The 26,399-nt window shown below is 54.9% G+C and overlaps 1 protein-coding gene across 2 annotated transcripts; it reads right to left on the reverse strand.

Moving 5' to 3' along the window:
• Positions 1-616: 616 nt before the first annotated feature.
• Positions 617-26,208, reverse strand: PLEKHM2 (pleckstrin homology and RUN domain containing M2). 2 transcript variants are annotated; one of them, XM_048326437.1, is made up of 20 exons: positions 26,107-26,208; positions 15,602-15,708; positions 15,341-15,450; positions 13,696-13,795; positions 13,122-13,209; positions 12,457-12,643; positions 10,188-10,247; positions 7,681-7,915; positions 5,865-6,617; positions 5,532-5,601; positions 5,361-5,451; positions 5,013-5,077; positions 4,576-4,664; positions 3,871-4,003; positions 3,600-3,790; positions 3,248-3,313; positions 2,627-2,786; positions 2,237-2,416; positions 2,037-2,153; positions 617-1,698 (listed from the first exon to the last, which is right to left on the reverse strand). In XM_048326437.1, the coding sequence occupies exons 1-20, from the start codon at positions 26,164-26,166 to the stop codon at positions 1,561-1,563; spliced, it is 3,000 nt and encodes a 999-aa protein (XP_048182394.1). In that variant the 5' UTR covers positions 26,167-26,208; the 3' UTR covers positions 617-1,560. The 2 variants fall into 2 exon arrangements, with proteins under 2 accessions (XP_048182394.1, XP_048182395.1); XM_048326438.1 differs by lacking the exon at positions 10,188-10,247.
• Between the last annotated feature and the right edge of the window lie 191 nt (positions 26,209-26,399).

The raw sequence follows: 26,399 nt of genomic DNA on the forward strand, positions 1-26,399 counted from the left end.
TGCTGCGAGAGGTGGGGGACGGCGGTGTCCCGCCCCCGCCGAGGATTCCTATTTTTAGCGCTGCGCAGGGACCCCCGGGGACCCGGTTTACTCCATGGCCGAGGCACTTCGGTGGTTACTGAGGGGGAGGACGTGTGAAGCCTCCATGTTCCAAGCTTGTCCGCTGCCAGTGGCTGCCTCGGCCCCAATATTTTCCCCATGCCAGTGGCTGTCCCAGTCCCGATATCCCCCGAACACCCTCGTTTTGATGTCAGAACTCAAGGAGGGTTGATGAGGACAGTGGGTGGCGCTGGGGGCTGACCCCATGGTTGTTTCTTTCCTGTCTGGACTGGATCTCCCAGATCCAGGGGACTGGGAATAACTCCTGGCTCCAGAGATGAACAAGGACAAAGCATCAAGACTCTGTGCCCTGATGGGTAATTCCTACGAACGTGTCCCACCGCAGGGTTAACGCTGCTGCGGTTGAGCGAGGAGATGGGAGGTGCACGTTCTCCCTCTTTTCATCCAAATATCCCTTTCTCCCCCCGCCCCGCCCGAGCCATTCCACAGGCTCCGAAGTGACGGCAGGAGGAGGAGCAGCAGCCACTGGTGGCAGAATCTGGCGTAGGGCCAAGGCTGAGTTACCAAGGTCTATTTATTTGGGGAGGGGGAAAGGAAGCAGATGTATGTACATATACATTCAGTCACGTACGTTTCCTCCCACAAAAAGGCCCCGTGAACGTATATTACATGAGAAGGTCTCCAGGTTATTATTATTATTAATATTATTTAAAAGCTGGGGTTGTGCCCCAAAGTGCTCGTTGTGGAGCGCAAGTGGCGAAGGGTCCTTGCTGGCCTCAGGTGCAGTGAGTCGAGGAGATGGGGACGTATTTGGTGGCAGCCACGTGACAATGTCCCTCATGACACCTGAAGAACGTGGAACTCCATCTCTTCTCCCCCAGTGCACAGGGCCAGCATCCAAACCACAAACCGGCTGCTGAGATTTCCTAAAACCATCTTTAAAGCCAAAGATTTGGCCCCATTCCTTCTTCCTTAGCCTCAAAGCTCCTGGACAGGCTGAGAGGGGTTCAGTGGTGTCCGGAGGCCCTGGGCGAGCTCTGCAGGAGAAGGAGGCAGAGCGGTGCCGTCCTCGGTGATTGTATGAGCAACAAAACATGCACGGTAGCGATTGAGTGTTCCCACCTCGCCCCTCCGCGCCCCGACCCTGTTCGAAAATGAACAAGTCCTCAGTCCTGCTCCCCACCACAATGGGGATACTCGTCCCAGCCCACCCCGCTCCCACCCTCACCCTCACTACTACTGGGATATTATTCTGTGAAAGGCAAATTATTTGCCCCGTGGCAGCTGGACGAGGAGGAAGGCGCAGGTGGTGAAGCGTCCGGCTGCTCCCCAAACCATGCCAGGTGTCCCCGGCTCGGTGGAGAGCGCAGGGTCCATGCTGCAGGAACGGCCCTAGTGGGGACCAAGCAATGGCAGGAGGGTTTGGGGTGCCAGTTGGCCAGATACAGGCCCTGGATCCCCAAAAATGGGCCCCCGTGAGCTGTCCTCCCCTGGCCAGGGTTAACACCAGGGGTCCCGCTCGGCCCGTCCCCGGCAGAGGCTGTCACTGCGCTGCCACGCGCTGTTGATGAGGCTCTGGGCGTCCTCACATTTCTTCTTCACGGCAGCATCCAGAATGGCCTTGTGCTGGAGATCGACCTGAAACACAGATGTGGGGCATCAGGAGAGGAAAAGACAACGGTCCCTTCTCCCTCTCGCTGTAAAACCACCTCAAATCCACATGGGAAAGTCGCCTGTGTCATGAATATGGTGACAGCAGGGCTGACCCAGGTTCCTCCCACTCCCCTTGCCAGCACTGGATGCTCATGGCTTGTCTTGCCAGGCTCTAAATCCCACATCCTGTGGTTATATGGACCCAGAGGAACTCTGTGGCTCTCCTGCCCTTTGTGGGAAAGCTGGGTTCACCCTACAGGGACAAATTCACCCCTCTGCCCTCCCTCCTGCGATGAGGGTGTGAGGCAGCCACACATGCTCACTTGGTAGATGTTCCTCCACGCGACGTTCAGCGCTGACAGGAACCTCTCCAGTTCTGTAGTGCAACTAAAATAGAGGACCCAGGGGGGCAGGAACTCCTTGCTGTCCTGAGCAAACTCCTAAATACCAAGAGAGAGGCCGGGTGTCAGCACTGGATGCTCACCCAGCCCCAGGTCAGCGGGTCCCAAAGGCCTGCACTCACCAGGATACAGTACTCCTTGCCGGCCTCTGTGGAGACAGCAGTGATGTCCGTCAGCTCCGCGGTGCCCAGCGAGCGGAAGAAGCTGGTCTGACAGTCCTCGTGGCACGTGAAAGCCTTCTCATCCGTCAGCACCAGGCAGCAGGGAACGCACGGCGTCGGGGCAACACCCTGGGGGATCACCTGTGTGGGGCAGGGAAGGGAGGGTGAAACCTGGTATGACGGAGCCCCATCTCCATGGGGCCCCCTGTGGGGAAGGAAACCCTCCTGGCTCAGGATAAAGCTGCCTGCTCCATCCTGCCAGACATTCCTGCTCCCTTCGGCAGTGCCAAAGGGGCTCTGGGCAAAGGAGGGGGTCAAAGCACCCACGCTTGGGGCCTGTCCCCGGCTCACCCCTTTGGAGACAGCCTGGCAGAAGTACTGCATCCAGTCTGCCATGTCCTCCTCGTTCTCGGCGCTCAGCTCCAGGGAGGGCCGGTCTGTCAGGATCACCTGGAAGGAGTGGGGCCGGTCGGTGGTGTTGGAGCGCCGGCATCCCCCGCACTGCTCGCCGCTGGGAGAGAGGGAGAGGAGGGAGATGAGCAGGATGGAGGGGCCAGCATGAGCCTGAAAACAGCCTCCAACTGCCCTCCCTGGGCAGCACCTCACCCCTCTTCCCAACACTCATTTCCCATCTCTGACATCCCCTGGGATTGCTCCGAGGACCATCTCCAGGCTCTGCACATTGCAGGAGAGCTGGAGGTGAGCACAGCGGGTCTCCCAGCATGGCTCTTAGAGGGATCTGTCACCCTTCAGAGCCCGAGGCCCCATCCAAGGAAGGAAGTGAGCACATTTCCAGTGGCATGCACTGGAGCCAAAGCAAACGGGCACCTGCCCCCAGGCAGGAGCAGCCAGGATTCCTGCAGCATGGACCAGGTCATGATCCAGCTCAGAAGCCCTCCCTGGACATCCCGGGTAGCTCCTGCTCTCCAGATCCCCACTGAGTCTGGGTGCTGTGTCCTACCAGCCACTTACCCCATATTGATGGAGAGCAGAGGGGTGACGTCCGTGCGATCCGGGTACTGGTACAAGATCCCGTTGCTGCCGTTTGGGAAGATCAGAGGGGGTAACTGCAGTCAGCTCAGCTCTGGTCCCGTGCCTTTGGTCCTACAGCCACCCCTGCCCTGCCCTCCACCCACACAGCCCTGTGGGGTCACATTCTTGCTGCTGGGCACCCACAACCAGTGGCTTTAGCCACCAAACCAGTGGCTTGGCCCCTTTAGGTGCCAGGATGAGTCCTCTCCACCTCCCACGCAGCTCCTGGGCAGCAGACTGCTCCCAGCACCTTCTCCCAACAGCCCCATCTGACCACAGCCCCGGTGCCCACCTGAGCACCACAAAGCAGGGCTTCCACTGCTCCTTGCCCAGGTAGGAGGTCCCCGCCTTGTAGTGCAAGATGCCGTCCTTGGTGACGGCGTTTTCCGCCGAGGAGCAGCTGCTGCTGGCGGGTCCCAGCGCCTCGTCCATGGGGTCTTCCCAGTGAACGAGGCCGTAGAAACGCACAACCACGTTGCAGGCCTGTGAGAACCAGGAGGAGTCGAGGGAGGCTCCCGCGAGCCTTCGTCACCAGCAGCGACGGTGGCGATACCCAAACTCACCTCACACTTGGACTCCTGCGCCACAAACTTGGCGAGCGCCAGTTTCTCCATGGTGGCATCCGTGAGGATACTGGGATATGGGGGCTCCCGGCACCCTTTGATCATGGCTGACTTCAAGGAGACCAGGAAGAACCTGAGAGGAAGGCAGAGATTTCTGACAAGGCTGGGGCAAACAGCCCCTTGTCTCTCTCATACACTCTGGTGCCCAAGGGGCTCCCCTTAACCGTGGGCCTCTGGTCTTCCAAAGAATCGCAAAATCAACCTACAGACCAAAGGTGATGGGAGGTTGCAAAGTCTGAACTCCAGAAAGGAGACGGGTGACACTGGGAGGTGGGCACTCATCCCAGAACAGATCCCAGTTATGACCTGATGGTCACCTCCCTGAGGTGACAGCACACACAGGGACCTGGGGACACGCCTTGGAACTGAAGAGTTCGTCCCTACTCATCCTGAGTGACACAAAGGACACGTGGTCTTCATTGCCCAGAGCCCCAAGGCTCAGACTGAGGGATGGGGTGACTGTTTATCCAGGGAAGATACTTAGGTTGTATCCATGCCTGAGGCATTTCCAGCTGCCTGGTGGCATCAAACTAACCCCCAAACCTCCCACTGGTGGCAGGACTGTCATAAAGGGCTGTCTCCGGAGTCTCCCACATTCCTCAAGTTCAAGAATTCCAGAGTTCCATGCTCCGGGTCCCCACTCACTCGGTGAGAGCCACGTCAGCCGTGTCGAGCAGGAATTGCTTCCTCCGGTTGGTGCACACCAGGGTCACTGTCTGCTGATCCAGCCCCACCTGTGCCACACAGGAATGGTTAGAGAAGCCAGGCACGGGATGAGGGGCAACAGAGCAGGGATGACTGGGCTTCTGGCCCCGGGGAGAGGGTTAGTGGTCACTCCGCTGCCCATGCAAAGATGGGAGCAAGGTGGGCACCCACAGAGGTGGCATTAGAAGGGGCATCACTTCAACTCTCCCAGTCTCAAAGGTTCACTGCCCAGAACACTCCCCATGGACACAAACACACCCCATGGACACAAACACACCCCACTGTGATGCTCCTGGCACCTTCACCCTTGGACAGGCGAGAACTGACTCCCGACTCGCCTCTGGCTGCCCCTGGCCACCCGCCCCGGCCGGGCTCACCGAGATGTAATCCAGCTCATTGTAGGACACAGCCTCCTCCACCATGTACGGCTTCTCCGCTGCCCCTGGCACAGACACAGAGAGCCACGTGAAGGGGGGCACAGGACCCCCTTTGCAGCAGCAGCGATGGACCTGCAAACCGAGCCATGTCCCAGGCAGCACGGAGCCACGGGACACGTGTCCCAGGGCTCCTTGGGAGACAAGTCAATCGGAGCTCCCTACTGTAACCAGGGGACACAAGGGAACTGGCAGTGAAGGCAGCGAGCTGTGGTGGCCTAATCCATGGATAAGCCACACATGGAGCCCCCCTCCCTGCCACTGAGCCCAGGGGCTGTCAGGGTGACATACCTTTCCTGATGAGGTACACATAGCAATCCGTCAGCAGGACGTAGATCAGCTGCAGGTTCCCTTCCATGTGCCCCGTGCTCATTCGGATCATCTGCATGGAAAGAAAAGAGCGCTCAGCCCTGGGCTGATGCAGGCACAGAGCTGGTCCTTCGATCGATGGAGATCCCTTACCCTGAACAACTGCTCCTCGTTCTCCCGAAAGACATGGATCATCAGCAGGAGGAGATGGTTGTTATCCACCCTGTGGAGAGAGACAGCAGAGGATGGACATGGTTGTGAGGCCGGGTGAGTCCAGGAAGGGCAATCCCCTTCCTTGTTGAACATGCGCATGATTTGGGCACTTGTTAGCTCCCCAAGACCTTTTCTTCCTGACCCTTTGTGCCTCCTCTTCATCCTGGAGAAGGATGGGCTTTGCCCCCAAACCAAGGACAAAGGGGAAAGGCGTCAACTTGAGCTCAAGATTGTTTGGAAGATGGTCTCCCTGCTGAGCAAACCCATCCTCACCTGAACTCGGAGGGATGGGTCAGCTCCGAGGGGCTGCCCTGCCCTTCCTCCACCCCAGAGTCCTCAGCACTGCTCGGGGAAGGGCTGGGCTGCTCCTTCTTGGGCTCACAGAGAGCCGGGGGGTTGGTGGTTTCTGTCTGGCTTGTTTGAGGTTCATCACTCGTCCTTTCAGGCTCCTCTACTGCCCCAACTGCTTCTCCCTCTCTGCTTTCTTCTTCTTCAGGAGCCTCAGGGCTACCAGAAACATGTGGCGGTTGGCCAGGCCCTGGAGGGTCATGGTGGCCACCACCTGGTGCAGCAGCGTTTGGACTCTCGACGGTAAATCGGTAGAAGTCCATGGGGGCTGAAATCCCCTCGCTAAAGTCGCCAGAGGACGATCCATCTGGGGTCTCCCCTGGCGTGCCGGTCCGAAAGGGCTGCCCGGGGGGCTCCAGGGCAGCGTTCCAGCCCCCGGGGTCCAGCTGCCCGTTGAGCCTGTCCATGACCTTGCTCAGGGGCTGCCCCACGCTCTCCATGGACGTGTCCTTCATCTCGGGGATGCGCAGGGCCAGCGGGCCGAGGGCGGCGCGCTCCCCGCCCTCCTCCGGCCCACCCGGGGCAGCGGGGCCCTCGTCCCTCGGCGGCTCCTCCCTGTCACTGAACCCGTTGACGCCGCTGTCCCCACTGGCCTCGAGCGCTGCGGGTGCTGGGCTGTTCACTGCCTCCTCAGGCTTCACCTTCTTCTTCTTGCCTGTCTTCTTCTTCTTGGCCAATCTGTGAGAGAGAAGAACGTCACTCACTGTGCCTGTTTAGACTCTGAAATACGCAGGGGGTCCAACCCTTTCCCAACGACATTCCTTTGCAGTTTTCCCTACTGCAGAGAAATCCTTCTATCGAGAACCTTGCTCAGTGTGCAGCTGTATAGAGCCCCCATCTCTGTGCTGCTTTTCAGGAGACACAAGGTATGGACACTTTTTCCTACCTATCTCAAAAAGAGGCATCACTGCTGACACAGCACCTTGAGCTTTCTTTCAGCTGTAAAGGGATCACAAATGGTTGTGGAGCTCAAGTGATGTGGGAGAAATCCCTGGTTGAGATCAAGAAGCTGGGAAGGGAGGACGTCTCTAGAAGTGGGAATGCCGTGTCCCCGCCTGCCAGAAGAGGGAGATGCAGGCTGGAGCACACCGGGATGTGCTGAGGAAGTGTTCCGGCACCCACGGCACCCAAACTGCTGCCAGGTCACCCCTGCTTGGGAAGCGAGCCCAGTGCTCTCCTTCCCTGTGCCTGCCATGTGGGATGATGTGCAAAACCCAGCTCCTCTGCTCCTTCCCCAGGAAAACTGGGCACGAGAACAAAGCACAGCCCTGCTGGGCAGGTTTGGGGTGTCCCCATCACTGGGTGTGAGCAGACAGAGCCTTGAGCTCTTTGTCTGGATTGAGGGCTGGGAGGGATCCCTGGGGATCTCCTCTGCAGGAGTCATACGCCCAAACACCGGCCGGGAGCTCTGCAGAGGCATCTCTTGTGACAGGTTTGGCCACAGCTCATTGACAAAAGAGGAGGAGGGACGTGATGGGAGAGAAGATTCAAGCCCCAGAGCTGCTGCAAAGCTGCCACCAGCTGGAGAGAGCTCCACATAAAAGCTCATGGATTACTCTGAGCCCTCTGACACACACATTGGCAGGGAAAGGGGGTGATGTGGAGTCAGCACAAGGACCCGAGCCCAGCCCCACAGGGCTGAATAAAGGCTGCAGCACAAACATCGTCCTTGCTGGGATAGAAGAGGTGGCACATCCTCAACATCTACCACCCCTTCTCAGGCCAGCAGCTCTGTCCCTACCTGATGACCTCCAGCTCCGTGCAGCTCTCAGACTGGTCCGTTCCTTCGGGGGTGGCCTCTGCCTTGTCCCGGGAGGCCGCGTGCACCGGCGTGGTGTCGGCAGAGGACGGCGCCTCGGCCCTGTCCTCGTTGAAGGGGTTGTGGCGCTGCGTGGGGCTCCTCACCGCGGCCCTGCTGCCGTTGGCCTCCGAGGCGGTGGAGCGCGGGCAGCTGAGCGTGTCCGTCAGGTCTCCGTCTGCAGGGACAAGGCGGGAAGAGCGGATCAGCACCAGCTCGGGCTCCTGCACGGAGCCAGATCAAGCCAAGCTGGGGACTCGGGGCACTGTGTGGGCACCCTCCTGGCGAGGAGGGACAAGGAGGCCAGCGTGAGACCCAGCACCCCCCTGCAGTTCAGAGAATGCCTGAACACAACAGCTCCGTCACCCAGGAGCCGGCAGCCGGATTGAGGAGCAGAGGCAGTGTCTGTAGGAAGAGTTTGAGGGGACTCGGGGCCGTTGTTCCTGAGCAAGATGACAGCGAGCAACGCGGCTACTGGTTCTCCCCTGCCTTAGGACCGTGGGAAGGGGCTTGCTTGGCTTGAAGGGCAGACACGGAGCCAGCCCATGGAACAGCGATCCTGAGGGAGCTGGCTGCTCTCCTCTGCTCACACGAGACACTCACGGGGGCTGGAGCGTGCTGGAGGGAGAACACAGCACTCATGGGGGTCTGAGGACAGCAGGTGGCACAGATGGGGTGGAGCACGAACAGCTGGGCCCATGTTAGTCTTCAGAGGGAAAAAAAGCAGTGGAGAAGGGCTGCAAGAGTCATGCTAGGACTATTATTATCCATTATCCATCCAAAATCATGGTTAAAGGAAGGTTATCCATGCCCTTCTCTTCTCCAGCACCATTCCTGGTCTGGTGGAAGGTGTCCCTGCCCACGACAAGGGATTGGAATGAAATGATCTTTAAGGTCCCTTCCAACCCAAACCATTCCATGGTTCTATGATTCCTTTCCACAGCCAGCTAAAAAGACCCTTGGGAAGAAAAGCACAGCCCTGGCAGACTGATTTGGGCTGTAGGATTTGAGGTGGGGAATGAAACCTCTTGTAAAACTCTAATCCAGGCAGTTTGTGCTGGATGATTCCAAAATGCCACTTTGCTCCCACTGAAAAACCTGCCCTGGAGCAGGGTGTGAGCTCTACCAGGGAAGTCAATCGGGTTTTAATACCTGCATTAAAGGGAAATTCATGGAATTGCTTAGGTTGGAAAGATCCTCCAAGATAATCGAGTCCAACCATAAATAAAACAAAACAAAACATTTAAAAGCTGTTTCAGCCCTGGGTTCCCAGGCTGCACCACCAAATCCACATAACTTCTTTGGCCTAAATCCTGCTGGTTCTGGTGAGACAAAACAATCTTTGTCCAAAATGCAGAATTTCATCGCAAAATGCATTTGCTGAAAATGGGAAACAGCACAACCTTCTTAACCTCTGCTCTGTCCCCACAGCGAGGAATCCATCTGTGAGCTGACCTGGCAGGGGGTTCTGATGACAATTTCCCTGTGGCTGAGGAAGCTCAGCCTGGAGCAGTGCTGGATCCCAGCAGCACCACCCTGCACATGGGAGCTGTGTGCACCTCAGATCCAGAGGGATCTGCCCCCAGCACCCCTCAGCTTCTCCCAGCCTCCACCCAACACCCACACTGGAGCTGTTGGCTGCACCCTGGGTTTGGAAATGTGGTTTGTACCCTCCAGGGACAGGTTAAACCACCTCTGTGACATCCCTGTGCGTGGGGAAAGAAAGAAGATAAGAGTGAGCATGTTAGAGCCTAAGAGCAAGCCACATGGAATTCAGGCAGATTTGCCCAAATATTCCCCAAATATTCAGGTGGTACCATCAGGCTCCATCCAGCTTTGAGCTGTAAGGGATGGAGTGTGGGTGTGTTTCCTCTGGGGGTGAAGCAGACAGGGTCCTGCTCCAGTGGCACAAAGAGAATGTCCACAGGGGCTGCATGTGGAGGAAGAACAAATTCCTTTAAGCTGGGCATGTGCTCTTGGCCATAAAGGCCACAGGTAGCTGGTAAGTGGGTTTAAAAAGTGGTAAAATCAATAAAAATAACAAATGTAGTGAGCCAAACTGAGCACGGCCATGTGCTGGATGTTGTGGCTTCACGGGAGAAGCTTTGACTCAGGACAGGATGATCCAGGGAAAACAAAACCTCCCAAATTAATCCCTGCAAAATGCCCAAAATTAAAGGCAGCATAATTAGTTCAGCTGTTTTCCAGGGCTTTCAGGAAACCAATGATGGTGGATCAGTTTTTCAATCAGCACCCTGTGTGCTTTACCCCACAGAGGAAATCTATGGCATGAGGGCAGCTGGCACATCCCACATTTTGGGCCTGTACGGAATTCCATCAGGACAAGGCAGTTGGTTGTTAAAGAAACAAACATGGGAACATGCAGCAAGCTCAGGGGGCAGCAATGCAGAGAGAAAACCAAAATGCTGTAAGAGATGAGCGTGTCCCACCTTCCCAGTCTCTGCTGGGCATGGTCTGCATTGCTGGAAAGACATCTCCAAAATCATAATCTACAAAAATGAGGGATAAAACTCAGGATTAGAAATACAAGTAGTGGGGAGGGAAGTGGGGAGGGGGGAGAGTGTGAAGGGGATTTGGGGAGGGAGATGGGAATGGGGAGAAACAAAACAATCGTCCACTGGTATCTGAAACACATGAGAAAATAGGGAATGTGGATGTGAATGGAAACCAGCTGCACTGATGGGTGTTCCTTCTGGAACAACAGTGTTATGGGAGCTAGAAAGGGACCAGGGAAGGCCCCTTTATTCAAGCTGCTGGGAAGCTAAACCAGATAAACAGTGTCACCTAAGGCTTGATCCTCTCTGGGAAGCAATTTAGTCTCTCTGTGCCTCCATTTCCCCACTTCACACTTACCTCCCATAGATACTGTGATGTTTGACTCATGAATGTTTGCAAAGCCAGGGATCTGATTAAAGGGAAAATCTTGTCCTCTGATCCTACAATCCCCAGTTCCACCTACACTCTCAGGGTAGAGACATGCTCCTGTTGAAGTGATGAGCATGGTAATAGTCACAGGGAGAAGTTAAACTCCTCCATACCAGAGGAGCAGCAGCAATTCCTGCCCTCCTGGATCCTGGTCCAGCATTCCTACATCAGCACCAAACCCCTCTGTGCATGGGGAAACTGAGACACACAGCACAGCCATTGCCTGGACACATGGAATAGGCTGAGATGATGCCAGACACAAAATCCATCTCCAGAATCTCCTGGATCTCTACTCCAAATCCCTCTTCTCTTGAGCATTAAGCACCCATCCACCAGACAGGCTGGAGAATGCAGCCAAACCCAAGGGACACCCAGTGATAGGGACAGGCAGGAGGTGTCTGGCACCAAGACATGCTCTGCTGAGGGAGGAGCAGGAATACAGACCCAGGGATGCAGCAGAACAGCTGCTTATGCCAACCCTCTGGGGACAGAGAACCTTATTCCTTTGATTTTTATTTCTAGGCTCCTCCTGCCTTCTCAGCTTCCTGGGATGCTGGAGATTTGGCATGAGCAAGTCCCTGAAATCAAACCCTTTCCTGAGTGCAGATGTGGGTGAGCCCAAACCAGTGCTGTGCTTCCAAGCCCTTTGTTAAAACAACTTTAATGCCCATCCCAGGCTGTTCCTTCTCAGCATCTTTAATACCTGAGGTTCTGTCTTGCACATCAAGGGCAACTGGTGACCCTTGTCTTGAGGGAACCCATCTGTGTGTGGGTTCAGTCCCAAATTCCCTGCATCCAGCTAACAGTTCATTCCATTCCAGTTCTATTCCAGAATCCCCTTTGCTCAAACTGACAAAACCCAGGATTTTGGATTAGGAACAGCATCAGCAGAGCTGCTGCTTCCTGCGAACATGGGTGCAGGACAGGAGCTCCCTGCTCTGGCTGCAGTGGGTTCATGGGGCACAAGGTACGTGTCTGCCCAGGTCACCAGGAACAACATCCAGCCTCTCTGAAGGGATAAGGGGGTGAGTAGGACAATTTATCAGCCTGCTCAAGATGTATGAACAGGAAAAACCAGCACCTCTGAGACCACTGGCTGTCTGTCTCCCAGACTGCAGACACAGAGAAGACTCTGGAAACTACTCCCCACCAGGTCCAGCACACGTGGGTCTCTGGACAGCAAAACAAGCACTTAAAAACCTCCCCTGCAGCCCTGTGTCCCTGCTGACCTGGAAGCCACATTCAGATACAGGCACGGCCTTCACTCTGTGGGGAGATTCCTCCAGTTCTTGCTAAGGACAGGAATGGGGCCTGGGAAAGTCCCTCTCTCCCAGTCAGAGGCACAGAATCATCACAGAATGGTTTGGGTTGGAAGGGACCTTAAAATTCACCTAATTCCACCCCCTGCCATGGGCAGGGACACCTTCCACTAACCCAGGGTGCTCCAAGCCCTGTCCAACCTGGCCTTGGACACTTCCAGGGATGGGGCAGCCACAGATCCTGTGGGCACCCGGTGCCAGGGCCCCACCACCCTCCCAGGGGGGAATTTCTTCCTCATATCCCATCTAAATTTCCCATCTTTAATTTAAAACTCTTTTAGTTTAAACTCATTTCCCCCTGTCCTGTCTCCCAAGGATGTAAGACAGGAGACACTCCCAGTCTGGCTGTTGGGTCTCTTGCTTTGGTCTCTTCCAGTCTAAAATTTGCCGCCTTATCTGAAGGGGATGTGTGAACAACACAGCCCTGCCCACACCGTCCCCAAAACCCACTGACCCTCGCTGGATGGAGCAATGGCACTGTCGTCCCATTCCAGGTTGGTGGAGGTGACAGAGTTGAAGGAGTTGAGGGAGAGGCTGTCGGAGCCGTGCACGGAGCTGGGCAGGCGCTCCTCGAAGTCCAGCAGGTACTGAGGCTTGTAGTAATCCGGCATGTACGGGGCCAGATCCAGGTACGGAGCATCCTGCAGGGCAGGGAGCGCGGCGTGAGTCAGGCTCCAGTCACTGTTACTGGCACAGCTGGGGGGAAATGCCGCCCCACCAGAACAGTGGGACTGTCCCTTGAACGTCCCCTCTCAGTGTCCATTTCAGAGGAAACCCAGCAGTTTCACCGAGGGTTATCCAGTGGATTTGTGTTTCCTGGAGGGACACCAGGGTTTCGTACCACACTTGCAGAACTCAACTCCTTTATCCCCACCAATCTGCCCTGCAGCTGCCTTGTTCCTCCTCCAAACAGTGAAGAACTGAGCAACAGGAATAAATCCCATTCTTGGATCCCCAAAGACCGAAAAGTCTTTCCCAAAAGCATCAGCATCATGTTTTCAGCTGAAGGTCAACAGGAAGGTCCACCCTGGACCAAGTCCTGGAACCTGTCCCACCCTGGACTTTCCCTGCTCCGCGTTCCCGCTCTCCCAGAGCCGGAAGAACAGATCAAACACTCACCAGGTCCAGGTCAAAGCGGATGAACTCCAGCCCAGACACCAGCGTTAAGAACAAGGTCAGATGATCGTGACTGCAGACCAGGGCGTTCCTGCCACAGAGAGGAACAAAAGAGCTTTACAGAGGTGGGAAAGAGGAGAAGCAGCTACAAGGGCCCTTCTGCTTCTTTGGAGGTGTCTCTGAGCTGCCATAGATCGGCCCCAGAGCTGGCAGCCCACTCCTTGCCTCCACAGGCAGCCACTATGTGCTGTCCCCAAACTGAGCTACAGCCACATTTCCAGGTGTCCAGCAGAGCCAGGTGCCTGAACAGGAGCTCGGCAGCTCCTTGGAAACCATGGAAAAATATAAAGGGGACTGCAGAGTAAAAGCAGGAACTAGGAGAAATGCTTGCAGGGCCTCACAGAGATAGGAGGACAGTGTGTCCACATCTGGGATCTTTAAATCAACCAGGTAAACCCCACAAGGAACAAAATCAAACCCTGATCAGCTGCTTGTCCTCCACTGGCAAATTCAGGCTGGCTTCTGACAAGGAGGGATGTCAAACAGTGCCCAAAGGAGAAGGAGCTGGGATACTCACTTGACATAATACTTGTGCAGCAGGCTGAGGTTCTCCTGGAACAGCCTCAAGTAGCTCTCCAAGGAATTTTCGTTGAGGGCAAGGTACAGCCAGGCCCGGCCTGGAACACAGAGCAGCAGAGAGATTTATCTGGAAATACATCAGAAGTGAAACAAGCCTAGAAATAATAATGAATTAGTTAAAACTCCTCAGATCATTCATTTGTATCATTTGAGGGGAGCAACTGTGGGGGAAATCTGGGAGGGAAAATGCCAGTGAGGGATTCATGATTTGGAGTAAAATTGGTGAGAGACAGGTGAAGAAGTAGCCACACAACTATGTATCCCCAGCAAGATGGGAGCCCTGCCAGAAATGCTGGGAGAGGTGGAGGGAGAATTGCTGTGAATCACCCCAGGTGAGATTTGACACAAATTCTGGTGCAGAGAGAGGTGACAGCGGAGTCTGTGCTCAGCTCTGCTCTCACCAGTACAGGCCCAGGACATGGAGGATCTGGGCACCATCCTGCGTCAAAAGCGGCCTCGATGGTCCCAAACATCTGCTATGGACAACTGGGAGCAGGGAAAATGCAGAATCATGCACATGACTGCTACAGCAAGATGTGGGGCAAGAGGGAATGCTCCCATCTGCCAGGAACCCTTCCTGAGGGCACGGCGCCACAGAGCTCCCATCTGCCAGGAACCCTTCCCGAGGGCACGGCCCCACAGGGCTTCCATCAACCACAAACCCTTTCCAAGAGCATGACCCCACAGAGCTCCCTATCTGCCAGGAACCCTTCCCAAGGGCACGGCCTCACAGAGCTCCCATCTGCCAGGAACCCTTCCCAAGGGCACGGCCCCACAGAGCTCCCATCTGCCAGGAACCCTTCCCAAGGGCACGGCCCCACAGAGCTCCCATCTGCCAGGAACCCTTCCCAAGGGCACGGCCTCACAGAGCTCCCATCTGCCAGGAACCCTTCCCAAGGGCACGGCCCCACAGAGCTCCCATCTGCCAGGAACCCTTCCCAAGGGCACGGCCCCACAGAGCTCCCATCTGCCAGGAACCCTTCCCAAGGGCACGGCCCCACAGAGCTCCCATCTGCCAGGAACCCTTCCCAAGGGCACGGCCCCACAGAGCTCCCATCTGCCAGGAACCCTTCCCAAGGGCACAGCCCTGCAGGCTTCCCATCCTTCCCACGTGCTACCCTATGCTAGGAACTCTTCCTGAGGGCATGGCCCCATCGGACTCCCATCTGTCTGGAACCTTTCCTTGGGTTTCAGGGCAGCAGAAGCTGGGCTACACCTCAGCACCTGACCCCGAGGCATGGTGACATTATTTCTAGAGACCTCACGTGGTCACAGCAGGACTCCCACCTCCTTGGCACAGGCTGCCCAGGGAAGTGGTGGAATCACCATCCCTGGAAATGTTGAAACTACATGTGGATGTGGCACCTGGGGACATGGTTTAGTGGTGGACATGGCAGGGCTGGGTTAATGGTAGGACTCGATGATCTTAGAGATCCTTTCCACCTTTAATGATTCTGCGATTCCTTTGCCTGCAACCTGGATTTCAATGGCTCCCTCAATCCACCAGCAGCCCCAACTCCTCAGCACAACCTGGACCTCCCCAGGTGTCCCCAGGCCCAGAGCTGGGGACACTGAATACTCACTCCGTCCCAGGTTGGTAGCCACATGCTGCAGCACTTCGATCTGTTTGATGGCTTCCCGGCGTGTGAAGTGAACGACCAGCACCCAGTACCCTGAGGAAAGATCTTGCAGCCTGGAGGAAGAAAAATCCCAGGGAAAAATTAAACAAAAGCTTCATTATCTCCACCCCAATCCCTGCCTAGATGCTTTCCCCAGGCTGAGGCTCCACACCAGGCTTTTTCCATGGGGAACAGCAGCATCCCAGAGGTGGGCTCCAGGCTCACCCGTACAGCAGAGCGTGGTCCAGGTGCTCACAGAGCCGCTGCAGGACCTTGTCGTGGTTTCTGATGGCCGGTGTCTCATCTTCACAGGCAGCAAAGTAGCTCTGCAGCTGCAAAAAGAAGAGATGGGATGGCTGGAACGCCCTTCTCCAGCCCACGAGGAGCAGGTGGAGCTGCCAAAACGCTCCTATCCAGCATTAAACAGTTTTTTGTGACCTCTCAGCTTGCAAAACCCTGACACAGGTTTTACTTACAGGGCATAGCTGTTGGTTTTGAGAGGACCCTAAAGGCAGTAACTACAGGGAGAACCTTGCCCAGTGTCCCCACATCTCACAGCCCAGCAGTGCTGTGGTGGGTGAACAATCAACTTCTTGTTGGTGAGCAGCCTCTTCCCTCCCAGCCAACACTACAGCGGGGTCTGGTGGTTCCTCTGCAGCCACCACAAAGTGGTTCAGAGCAGAAATAAACCCCAGCTCTGCTCTGTTTCTGGCTCTGACATGGATGAGGCCTCTCCTCGGTTTTGCCAGAAATCCCCTTGTACCCAAATCCTATATCCCTTCCCAGCTGACCCACCGGCCTCCTCCTGCCCCCGGAGCTTACGGATCTATTTAGGTCCTGTCTCACACATTCTCGGCATCCAGGCAGGGAGATTACTTTCCCAGGATGTAATCTCAGCTGGATAGGCCATGGCTGTTTGCTGGCAACAAGCAAGAACAGCTCAGCTGAGCCACAACAATATTATAGACAATATGTGTGTTATTTTAGTGACCTGACACGTCTTTCCCAAACCTCGCTAGATGATAGATGTGTAAAACTTGACATTATTGTGCTTGTCAAGTCTGACCTGTCCCCCAAAACAGGTTTCTCCTCCAGAATTTTTACTAGAGAAGGTCCTTTAGAAAAATCATCCAGACTTGATGTGAAGTTATCCAGGGGTCAGAGAACACCTCACAGCCCCTGGGAACTGATCCCAGCAACACTCTTAAGAATATAAACATATCAAGCTCCAACACCCTCCTGGTCTGAAGACCTTGAATCCCTCTGGAGCTCTTAGGTAAGATGGGGAGCCAGGCATGTTCCTGCATGGAGCTGGTCCCAGCCCTTACATGGGAACAAACTGCTGAGCCTGGAGCATCGCAGCCAGAGTTCCCTTGTCTGATGGCACAGCCCTGCTCTGCCTGTCCCTGTCCCGTCTGTTCCGCAGGTGAATCCCCTGGGGAAGCAGATCCACAACAAGGTGGTGTTTGCAGAGGCACCTGTGGGTGCTCCGGAGATCCACAGGGGTTTTCACAACACCCAGGTGAGACCTGGAGCATTTCAGCTCAGCAGCTCCTATCCATTTTTGGGGGGAAGCTGTTCCAGAAGATTCCCACTATTCATAGGCAGCCCACACTGAAACAGAGAGGAAAATGCCCTAAAATCCCACTATTTAAGAAAAATTTCAGGAGGTACTTGCAGCCAGTGTTTGAAGCTGCAGCAAGGACACCAGAGGAAGAAAGAAAATCATAATTTAGAGCCATATTCCTCAGGTGATGGATAGATGGAGTCATGGGGATGATCTCCAAGAGCTGGAGCTCACTAAAATATCCCATTTTTGGGAAAACTGAGGCAGAAGCAAAGGTCTCACAGGACATGAGCCAGCATTTGAAGGCAGAAATTCCCAGCTTGTCCCAACCAGGCTGTGGGTTCTGCAGGGAGCTGGGGCACTCCTTGGAGGAGGTTTCTGCAGGCTCTGTGCTGGATTGGAGAAATGCAGCTGTGGGGGAGAGCTGGGGGGAACAAGAATGAATCAGGCATTTCATTAGCTCACCACCAAAAAAAAGGAGACACAGCTTGGGGAGGTCAGTGTGGAGGGAACTTGGAGCCTGTCTGTGCCTCTGACTGGAGGAATTCCTCGTGACAAAGACACTCCAAGCCTGGGCAGCAAAAGAGATGAGGAAATAGAAATATTTCCTCTTTTTTCTTTCCTCCTTTCCCCCCCAAAATAACTCAGAACTTTGTCATGCTCCTTCCTGCAGCCAGTGCACAGCTCCCATCCCTCTCCATGGATTGACCTGCTCCCGTCATCCAAGGGTGCAAACTATTAGCAAATGGTGGTTGTCTGCGTCTAAAAAAATGGCTTTCTCTTCCCTAGAAAAGCCCAATCTTCCCCCAGGAAGGGGTTTAGGTTTTGAAGGGTTTGTTCTGTGTTGCACCAAGGGTTGGTGTCCCTTTTAGCTGCTCCACAAGGAGCACTGAGCCTCCTGCTCTGCACAAACCAGCTCCCCCTGCATCCCCCTTCCCGGGGAGGCTGCGGGAAAACCCAGCCCCATGGCCATATCCAGAGCAAACCCACCCCAAAAGGCTCAACCCTGTCCCTGTGGCACATCAGGAGCCAGAGGATGAGCTGGTGTGACTGTGCTGTGCTCTGAGTCACGGGGTCACACCAGCCCAGCGAGCAGCAAACGCGTGCTCAGCAGTTTGGGATTGGGATTCTGGCACTCCGAGTCACGGCCCTTTAGGAGCTGTGGGTCACAGGGAAGCTCACAAGGGCTCACTCCCACCGAGATGCGCCACCACGGCCCCATACAGAGTTGCACCCAGGGATGGTGCCATTTCCAGCATCCCTCCAAAATAAACACAGCCCAAGGCTTCCAGGGACCAGCCAAGGGCACGCACAGCTCACTGGAGCACAATTCCCAAAAGAGATCAGGGAGATGAATCCCTGCCCAGCCACCACCTGGCCAGCGAGGAAACAAGACACAGCAAGCCTTGGGATCTCCTGGGTGGAGTCATCCCTCCAGCCAGGGTGGGGAAAGATTTGCAAAAGCTGATGGGGAGGTGTTTTTGGCTTGGGAAGAAGGGTGAAGACACACAGAGAAAAGTTAGGATGAAACAGCTTTTCTAATTGGGGAACAAGGTCCAGCTGCACCATTTTTCAAAGATCCAATTTTGTAGGAAGTACAACTGCAAGCATCATGGGGAATGATGCCAGCACCTGCCCCTCAGCATGGTGATGGCAGGAGTGATGTGACACTGCCCCGAAAAATGGCATTTTATGGAGTGTTTATATGGAGTCTCCTGTAAATAGTTATAAAACACACACGGATAATTGAACCAGCCTCTCCTTCAGCAGTCAGACCTGTCTGGGAGGTGGCGACAAAACTTCATGAGGCATCCCCAAAGCAGTTCCCTGACACAGCTGGGCAGTGAGCCGGGCTGGAGCCAGGGAAATCAGGAAGGAGGCAAATAATTGGGTTACAAACATCACCCTGGGTTTTCTGAAGTGATGCTCTTCCCCATGTCTCCTCTGCACCCCAAATCCAGAAGGAAGGGCTGAAGGCTGGCTCGGATGGAGGACTCATGAGGGGCATGGCAATGCCTGGAGCCCTGACCCGGGGCTATTTATAGACATTCCTGTGGCCAAAATAAGCACTGCTGGCATGCAGAAGGCATTCCTGCCATCCACCCACCGGGACCACTCTGCACCCCAAGCAGGTCTGAGCACCAGCGCTCGTGGGACAGAACCTGCTCGGGGAGAGGGCCACAACAGCTCAGCCACGGGCTGAACACACCTGGGAGAGCCTGGAGCAGGAGGGTGTTTGTCCAACGGGAACAGAGACCTGGCTGGCACCAGGGAACACTCGCACCTCATCCCCACTGAGGAGGAGGAGAAGGATTTAATTATTTAATTGCTGTTTATCAATCACAAGTTCATTTTTCTGGCAGTGACACACCCCGCTCCACGCTGGCATGCACGAGAGAGGCTTTTCCTTGCACAATTTTATAACCTGTTGATTGCAGTGGTTCTCAACGAGGGTGAAGTTTTCCAGGCTGATCCGCAGAGCTCTTGTGTTGCAAGGGAAGCCAACAAAACATCAGGGAGGTGTTCTGGAAAGCCCATTCCCAAATCTAATCATTCTTGTGGTGGCTCCTTTGAAATCTCTCCTGTAATTCTAAAAACTTACTGGAATACTGAAATAGTCTCCTGATCTGTTCAGGGCTGGCCACAACCCAACTGAGTCCACATCTCCCCTCTGTAAATCTGCCCTGCAGATGCTTCACCAGCAGCTGTCCAACATCAATTCCATTTCACTTGTTCTGCTTGGTATTTCCCTGCCAGGGCAAACACGGTGAAAGAACAACAAACATCCCTTGCATTCCTCAGCTCCTTAACTGGGATGAGAGAGGGGAGAGGTGCTTCAAAACCCTCATTCCCACCCACAGCTCATGGACTGAGATGAGGGGTTTTCCCCAGCTGGAAGAGCTGAGCACTCTCAGGAGCAATCCTGGAGCTCCAGGGAGCACAAAAAAGGGCGACTGATCTTGTCCCAAACGACGACAGCTCAGTGCCAAGGGAAGACCCAGTGGGAAGGGCCAGGACAGACACCTCAGACCTGTCACTTTCACACCTGCTAAGGGGGTACAGACATTCAATGGCAAATGGATAAAGAGGAGGCTGAACTCCTGTACCTGGAAAACTCCTAGTTTTCCATACCATCCATAACAGCAGGCTGAATTTCATGGCAGGGGTGCTAGTCTCTTTCTTACACTTGTATGACACAAACCCCTAAAACTCAGCTTTAGCAGGACATTTTGGAAGTCACATACACGATCTGACTCAACATTCCTTACAACAAACTTCCAAACCAGTACTGGCCTCAGGGCCCAGCTTCCCACTTCATGGGCATCACCTGGATCTTTGGGCTTTTGCTAGGAAAAACACACCAGGCACACTCAGAGCATCAGCACCTGGAAGGCACCACGAGTGCCACTGGAGCAGCCTGGAAATGTGGAGAGACAGGAGCCTGACACAGGTGAAGCTGAAACCCACAGCAAAGTTGCTCCTTGCTGGAAACACTGAGCTTTGATGCATTCCCAATCCAATGCCAGCAAGGTTGTCACCTCCTGGGACACATATGCTCCTCAGCTCACACCCCCCCTGGCTTTTCCAGGGCTTTCCTTCACTATTTCTAAGCAGCAAAGCTTGCAGCAGGCTGGACCCATGTCTGGCTCAGACAAGGATAGGATTTTTTCCAGTGGGAACGCTTAGGGAGCATCCTGTTCCTCTGTCAGAGTGAGCAGAGCAGGGGCCAGGCACAGAACTGGCTGCAGCGGAACAGGATCCCTGAGCTAACCAAAGGCAGATGGGAAGGTCACATGCTCAGCATAACAGAAAAAAATAGATATTATGGGGAAAAAAAAACAAGTCCAGTGGCAAACACACCAGAAGCAAGCAAGGTGCTGCTGTCCCACGGAGCTGATGCTCCCTCACACGCTGGGTATCGCAGCTCCGAGTCCTTCCCCACTGACCACAGTCTCTGGCCTGTGGTTAATTCAGTTACACCTCTTGGACCAGTTCACCACAAGTGGAGAAAGCTGAAATCACTCAACAGCCACCAAAATTGTGCAATCAGAGGCAGAAAGGCTCAGAGGCCTTGCTTTAGCTCCTCAGGAAAACCATGGCCAAAATTCACCCTCCTAAACCAACTGCCCTCCCAGTGAAACACTTTGTGTTAGAGGGAGGAGAACAAGTGGGATTTTTTAATTCCCAAAATGTTGTCCACCCTCAGCTCCAGAGCTGATTTTGGGTGTTATAGAGGACAAACGTCAGTTTAGGTACCTGCAGAACCCAATCCCCTTGAAACTGTGGACAACGAACCTTGGATCATCACAAGACCTGTGGTGGTCAGTGTGACTACCAGAGTGGCTCCTGGATGGCCAGGCAGGGAAGTTTCCTGATCGCTGGGATGAGGCAAGAGGAATTTCTAAAGAGATAAACCTTGAAATACTCAAGCAACCTAAGCAATACACAGCTGTGATGAGAGCAGAACCACAGCACCACAGAGACAAAGCCCCTGCAGGCCCACCAAAACACATCTGTGGACTTGTTAAAAGCACCTGGGTGACCCTTGTGTCTTGTCTTCACGGACAGCTCAGGAGCTCCATGAGATTGCTGCTACCTTCACCCACAGGTTTCTGGCAGCTGGCAAACGTGGTACACGTGGCAAAGGAACAGGCAGGACTATCCTCTTAAAGTGGTCCCTGCAGCAGCGACAGATGTGGCCTGGAGAGATGAGTGAGAGAGAGGAAAGACCCTGGCAGAGATAAAACCCCTGTGGTCTTTGAGCCAGCGAGGTGCCCCTCAGCAGGGAACAGAAGGCAAGAGACTGTTTGGCTGTTTTTACATCTCCAGAGCTGCTGCCTCCATGTCACAGCAGTTGAGCTAAATAAATCCAGCCAGGCAGAGATGAGCACATTCCCTACGTGATTTGAGTAGGGATGCTCCACTCCAGAGCTCCCTGCTCCTCTCCAGGGCACGGGGATACTAAGCCATGCCCAAACCCACCCTCTCTCACCATGCAGGAGCAGAGGTGTCACAGCAGAGCTCAGCAGCACAGGAGACTGCAAAGGCATTTCAAAGGTACAGGGCTAAAAATCCAACCCAGAGACAGGCAGCAAGGGCTCAGCACTAACTTGCTGTGAGGGCAGTGGAAACCTTCCCAAAGTCATGCAGAAATGGAGCAGAGCCAGAGCTTTTGGCAAGAACTCCTGCAACGTCAGCAAAAACCACCGCTCCACCTGATTGACATGCACCAAGGATCAGCTGCTCCAGGGTTCATGGCAACGTGTGTCCTTCAAAACCAGCAGAATGGCCTGGAAACCAGAGAGGAGTCCCAAAATCTGGGATTCTGACCTCTTTTTTGATTTTACATTCAGCTCCTGGAACTGTCAACAATAACACTGTTTAAGGACTTAGTATTTTCACCACCTAATCCCAAGTAGGAGAGCACTAAACCCCTCCTGAACCCAGGGAATGTCCAGGAAAACCCAAGAGAACACAAACCACCAGCTTCACGGACCAGGGAACCTGTAACAGCTCCTGGCTACCAGGAGATGCTTGGCCAAGGTTGGATTTGAAGTTGTTTGCATTTCTGGTGTGTTTAGAGTCCACCTGGGCAGCACCAGGAAGCTGCTCTCATCCCACTGCCACCACATACAGCAGCATCTCCTAGAAGGAAACAAGCACTTGAGTGAACAAGGGCCTGCACACTGAGCCATAACATGCCCATCTCCAGCCTTCTGCCCCAATAAAGCCCTAAATCTTTGCAAAAAGCAAGGGTTAGGCATTAATTTGTGCAGTAATTTGAGCTGGAACATGGCCCTCTTAGCAGGAGCGGAACTGAGTGGGAAAAGGGAAAAGAAACGGTAACAAGACAGAAGTAACACTGTCCATCTGTGCAGAAAGCATCACCCTGGGAATTAATTTACAGCTCCCAGGGAGGACACAGAGGACAAGCAGTAGATGGGAAACCAAAACCATGCTCCCAATTCCCTTGGAACTGAAGCAGGGACCCAGCTCTCCAGTGCTGACCTTTCCCAGCCTCTCCTGAGGCCACCAAGAGCAAAAACCTCTTGACATCTCTCTGGCTGGAGAAGCCTGTTTTGCCTAAGGTAGGTGTTTTCCTCACTTTTTGCAGTGGAGGCCTGACTTTACACCTCTGACCTCACACCTTCAAAATCCATGGCGGAACTACCACTGATCTCCCACTGGTAGCTGGTAACACACAGAGAATCCCACAGGTTGGAATTACCCTCTGCAAGCAAGTTTGCCACTTTTCCATCCATGCTCCATCCCTCATGTCTTTCCAGGAAAATAAGAGAAATGGTCCTGTTCACTGAGGTTTGAGGGATTTGCTTGGAATCAAAACATTTTTTTGCTGTGGATTTGTACAGAATTCACCCACCGCTTGTGCTCAAATTCCCCATCCCTAAAATCCAGCAGCACTGGTAAAAACTGAAATTACAGCCAGATACTGTCACAGCCCTGAGTGTCAAACACTGCCCCAGGGCTGTGCTGCTGCTCTTCTTCCCCATCCGAGGCTGCCAAGCACAGGGTGCTTCCCCCTAGGCAACTCCATGAAAATAGGGCATTTTTTCTCCTCTTTGGGTCTGCAGCCGAGAAAAGAAAACCCACACCATCACCACAGACACATCCAAACCCTCCATCCCACACCTGCACCGGTGGTGAAAGTAAGGAGTGAGCAACCCACACTGTGAGGAAGCTTTCAAAATCAGAGGCAGGATGCTCGGAAAACTCCAAGCCCCATGACACAATTCCAGCGCCAAGGAGTTACTCAAGACAAGGATGAAAGAGAGCAGGATTTCCCAGCACAAAGCCACTTGCTCCCTTAACCTAGTACTTTACTCTTGCCACTCACGGGGAAAAAAAGGATCAGGGATTACAGGCTGAAGTCAGAGAGGTCAGTGCTCTCCAGAGGTAGCAGCTCCATAGCAATTTCCCTGAGGAAGGAGAACTGCATCCTGGGGGTAAAAAAGTAGGGAGGGATTTCACCATGGCCTGAGTTTGATTTTACTAGGATGGTAGAAATCAATCCATCACCCTGAAGTAGGTTCCTACACTTCCCTGAGTTTTGCTCTGAGCAAGAATAAAGAGACAGGATTGGAAAATCCCAAAATTTTCACTGCTGGACCAAGACAGGAGTTGGCAGGGATCGGGCAGGCCAAGGTGTGTTGGCAGAGCTGGAGCTGAAGAGTCCTCGTCAATCACAACAATAATTAAAATAAACATCATGTTGATTTTTTAGCATTTCCAAACGTGATCTTCCAAGGATTTTCTGAATGCAAATAAATTATGTCCAACCAGTCCTGCATGGGAAGTTGTATTCCTTATATGTACAGGGAAACTGAGGCAGGAGCATTGCAGAGCATTGTGACAGAGCTCAGAGCAGGATGAACATCCACTGATTTCCAGATAGATACAAGATTATCCTTAATTTTTAGAGGACAAAAAGGCAAGAGACCAGAGGTCAGGGTCATCCATGGAAGAAAAAAGCTGGGAGAGGTTTGCACATCCATCCTACGCCCCAGAGGCAGTGTCCAGCCATCCCTTTCTTAATAGCGCCAGAATTCACTCGTGCTGGTCTTCATAGGACAAGTTTTCATGGATGAATCTGTGTTAGGACACACTGCAGAGCACAGGAAAACTCCTATTCCATAAGGCAGAGGAAACCCAACAACTGGAGTAACAACAGCGACTCCAGACAGCCTTTCCCCCAAAACCTGGGACAAACACAAATGAAACTCCTGTTTCCCCTGGCTCCTGAGCAGGGGTTCTTTTTCAAGGATGGTTGGAGCTCACGTGTGGGCCAAACCAAAACTTCCAGCACGTCCTTACAATGCACTCCTTTGGCCTTCCCAAAGATTCCAGCATCCTGGTCCTCTCTGTGCCTGTCCTGGTCCCCCCTGTGCCAGCTCACAGATGTTTCCACCACCAGGATGGGATTTAAGAAACCATCCGAGGAGAAACGAGAGGCAAGGAGAAGGTGAGAGCACACATGTTCAGAGCCCTGTTTTGAGGGCACAGAGCAGGGCACAGGAATGAACAACACATCCCCTCTGTCTATGGGGAGAATGTCCCAGGTCCTGCCCCTCTATCCCGTGCCCTGGACATGCCTGGCTAGAGGGAAAACCTCTAGAAAGACGGTTTTAGGCTGGACTCCAAATCCCTCCTGAGTAGAGCCCCCAGAAGAGGGGTCCCCCCAGTCCTGTCCTTTGAAAAGGGGAACCCTGGGTGGGAGAATCCTAGTATATCCCAACCAACTGAGACAGAGGGTCCTGGGGGTGACCCCACACCCCAGATGTGCCACCCCCACCACCAGAAAGGCTGCATCCAACTTCACACCCTCAACATAGGTGGTCTCCAAGGACACCCCCAAAAGTGCCCTTGACCCCACACTCCTGTATCAGAGTTCATCAGTATCCCTGGGATGTTCCTTGGGTGTGGGGGTCTATAGGATTGTCCCCCAGCCCCACACCTCAGGCAGGGGGTCCATGGGGACCCATCCTTCAACCCAACATCCATGGCAGTGGTGTGTGTCTGAGGGGTCCCCAGGAGTGTCCCCCAGCCCTGCACCTCTGGCAGACACAGCCCCCACGTGCACCCCTGGGCAGAGGGGAGTCCCCAGGGCTGTCCTGGGGCTGTCCCCAGGCCCACAGCCCCATTCTCAGCCACAGGACAGAAAGAGGTCCCAGAGCTGTCCCCAGCACCAGCTGAGGGGGGTCCCCATGGCTGCCTACAGGCCCAGAGCCCTTGCAGAGCAGGGTCTCCTGGGCTGTCCCCAGCCCTATAACCCGGCAGAGGAGGGTCCCCAGGGCCATCCCCAGGCCCACAGCCCTGGCAGAGCCGGGTGAGGGAGCCCCAGGGGCTCTCCTAGAGCTGTCCCCAACCTCACAGCCCCGGCAGAGGGACTGTCCTCCCGGCTGTCCCCGGCACAGGGGGGTCCCCACTCCCACAACGGGTGTCCCCAGGGCTGTCCACCACAGCACAGCACCGGCCTACACCCCGGACTCCAGGACTGTCGTAGGGCTGTCCCCAACCTCGCAGCCCCGGCAGAGGGGTTCCCCATGGCTGTCCCCAACTCCCACAGCCCAGGGGTGTCCCCAGGCCTAGTCCCCTCAGCACCGCGGGTCGGTGTCCGCAGCCCCCGCCGTGCTCCCGCTCCCACCTTCTTGACGGAGAGGGAGATGTTCTCCAGGATGCGGTCCTTCACCTCCGCCGGCTCCATGGCGCCTCCGCCCGCCGCTGCCGCCGCCCGCCGCGCCCGCCCGGCGCAGGCCGAGCGCCGTCCCGCCCGCCGGGCCCGCTCCGTCCTGCCGGCTCCGTCCTGCCGGCTGCCCCGGCCGGCCCCGGGCTGGCGGCTCCGCGGCGCTCAGCGCGCCATGGCCGGGCGTGGGGGCGAGCGGGCCCCGCGGGAGCGCAGCGCAGCCGAGCCCCGGTAGGGCCGCGCTCCGCCGGGAA

The sequence above is a fragment of the Corvus hawaiiensis genome, chromosome 22, assembly GCF_020740725.1.
Source record: "Corvus hawaiiensis isolate bCorHaw1 chromosome 22, bCorHaw1.pri.cur, whole genome shotgun sequence".
Lineage (NCBI taxonomy): Eukaryota > Metazoa > Chordata > Aves > Passeriformes > Corvidae > Corvus > Corvus hawaiiensis.

Coding starts and splice junctions, on each gene's coding strand:
- PLEKHM2 (XM_048326437.1), bottom strand. CDS start 26,166: ATGGAGCCGGCGGAGGTGAAGGACCGCATCCTGGAGAACATCTCCCTC. Junction 5,452..5,531: donor ACGAGGAGCAGTTGTTCAGG/GTAAGGGATCTC, acceptor CTTTCCATGCAG/ATGATCCGAATGAGCACGGG. Junction 3,314..3,599: donor CCCTGCTTTGTGGTGCTCAG/GTGGGCACCGGG, acceptor CCCAAACGGCAG/CAACGGGATCTTGTACCAGT.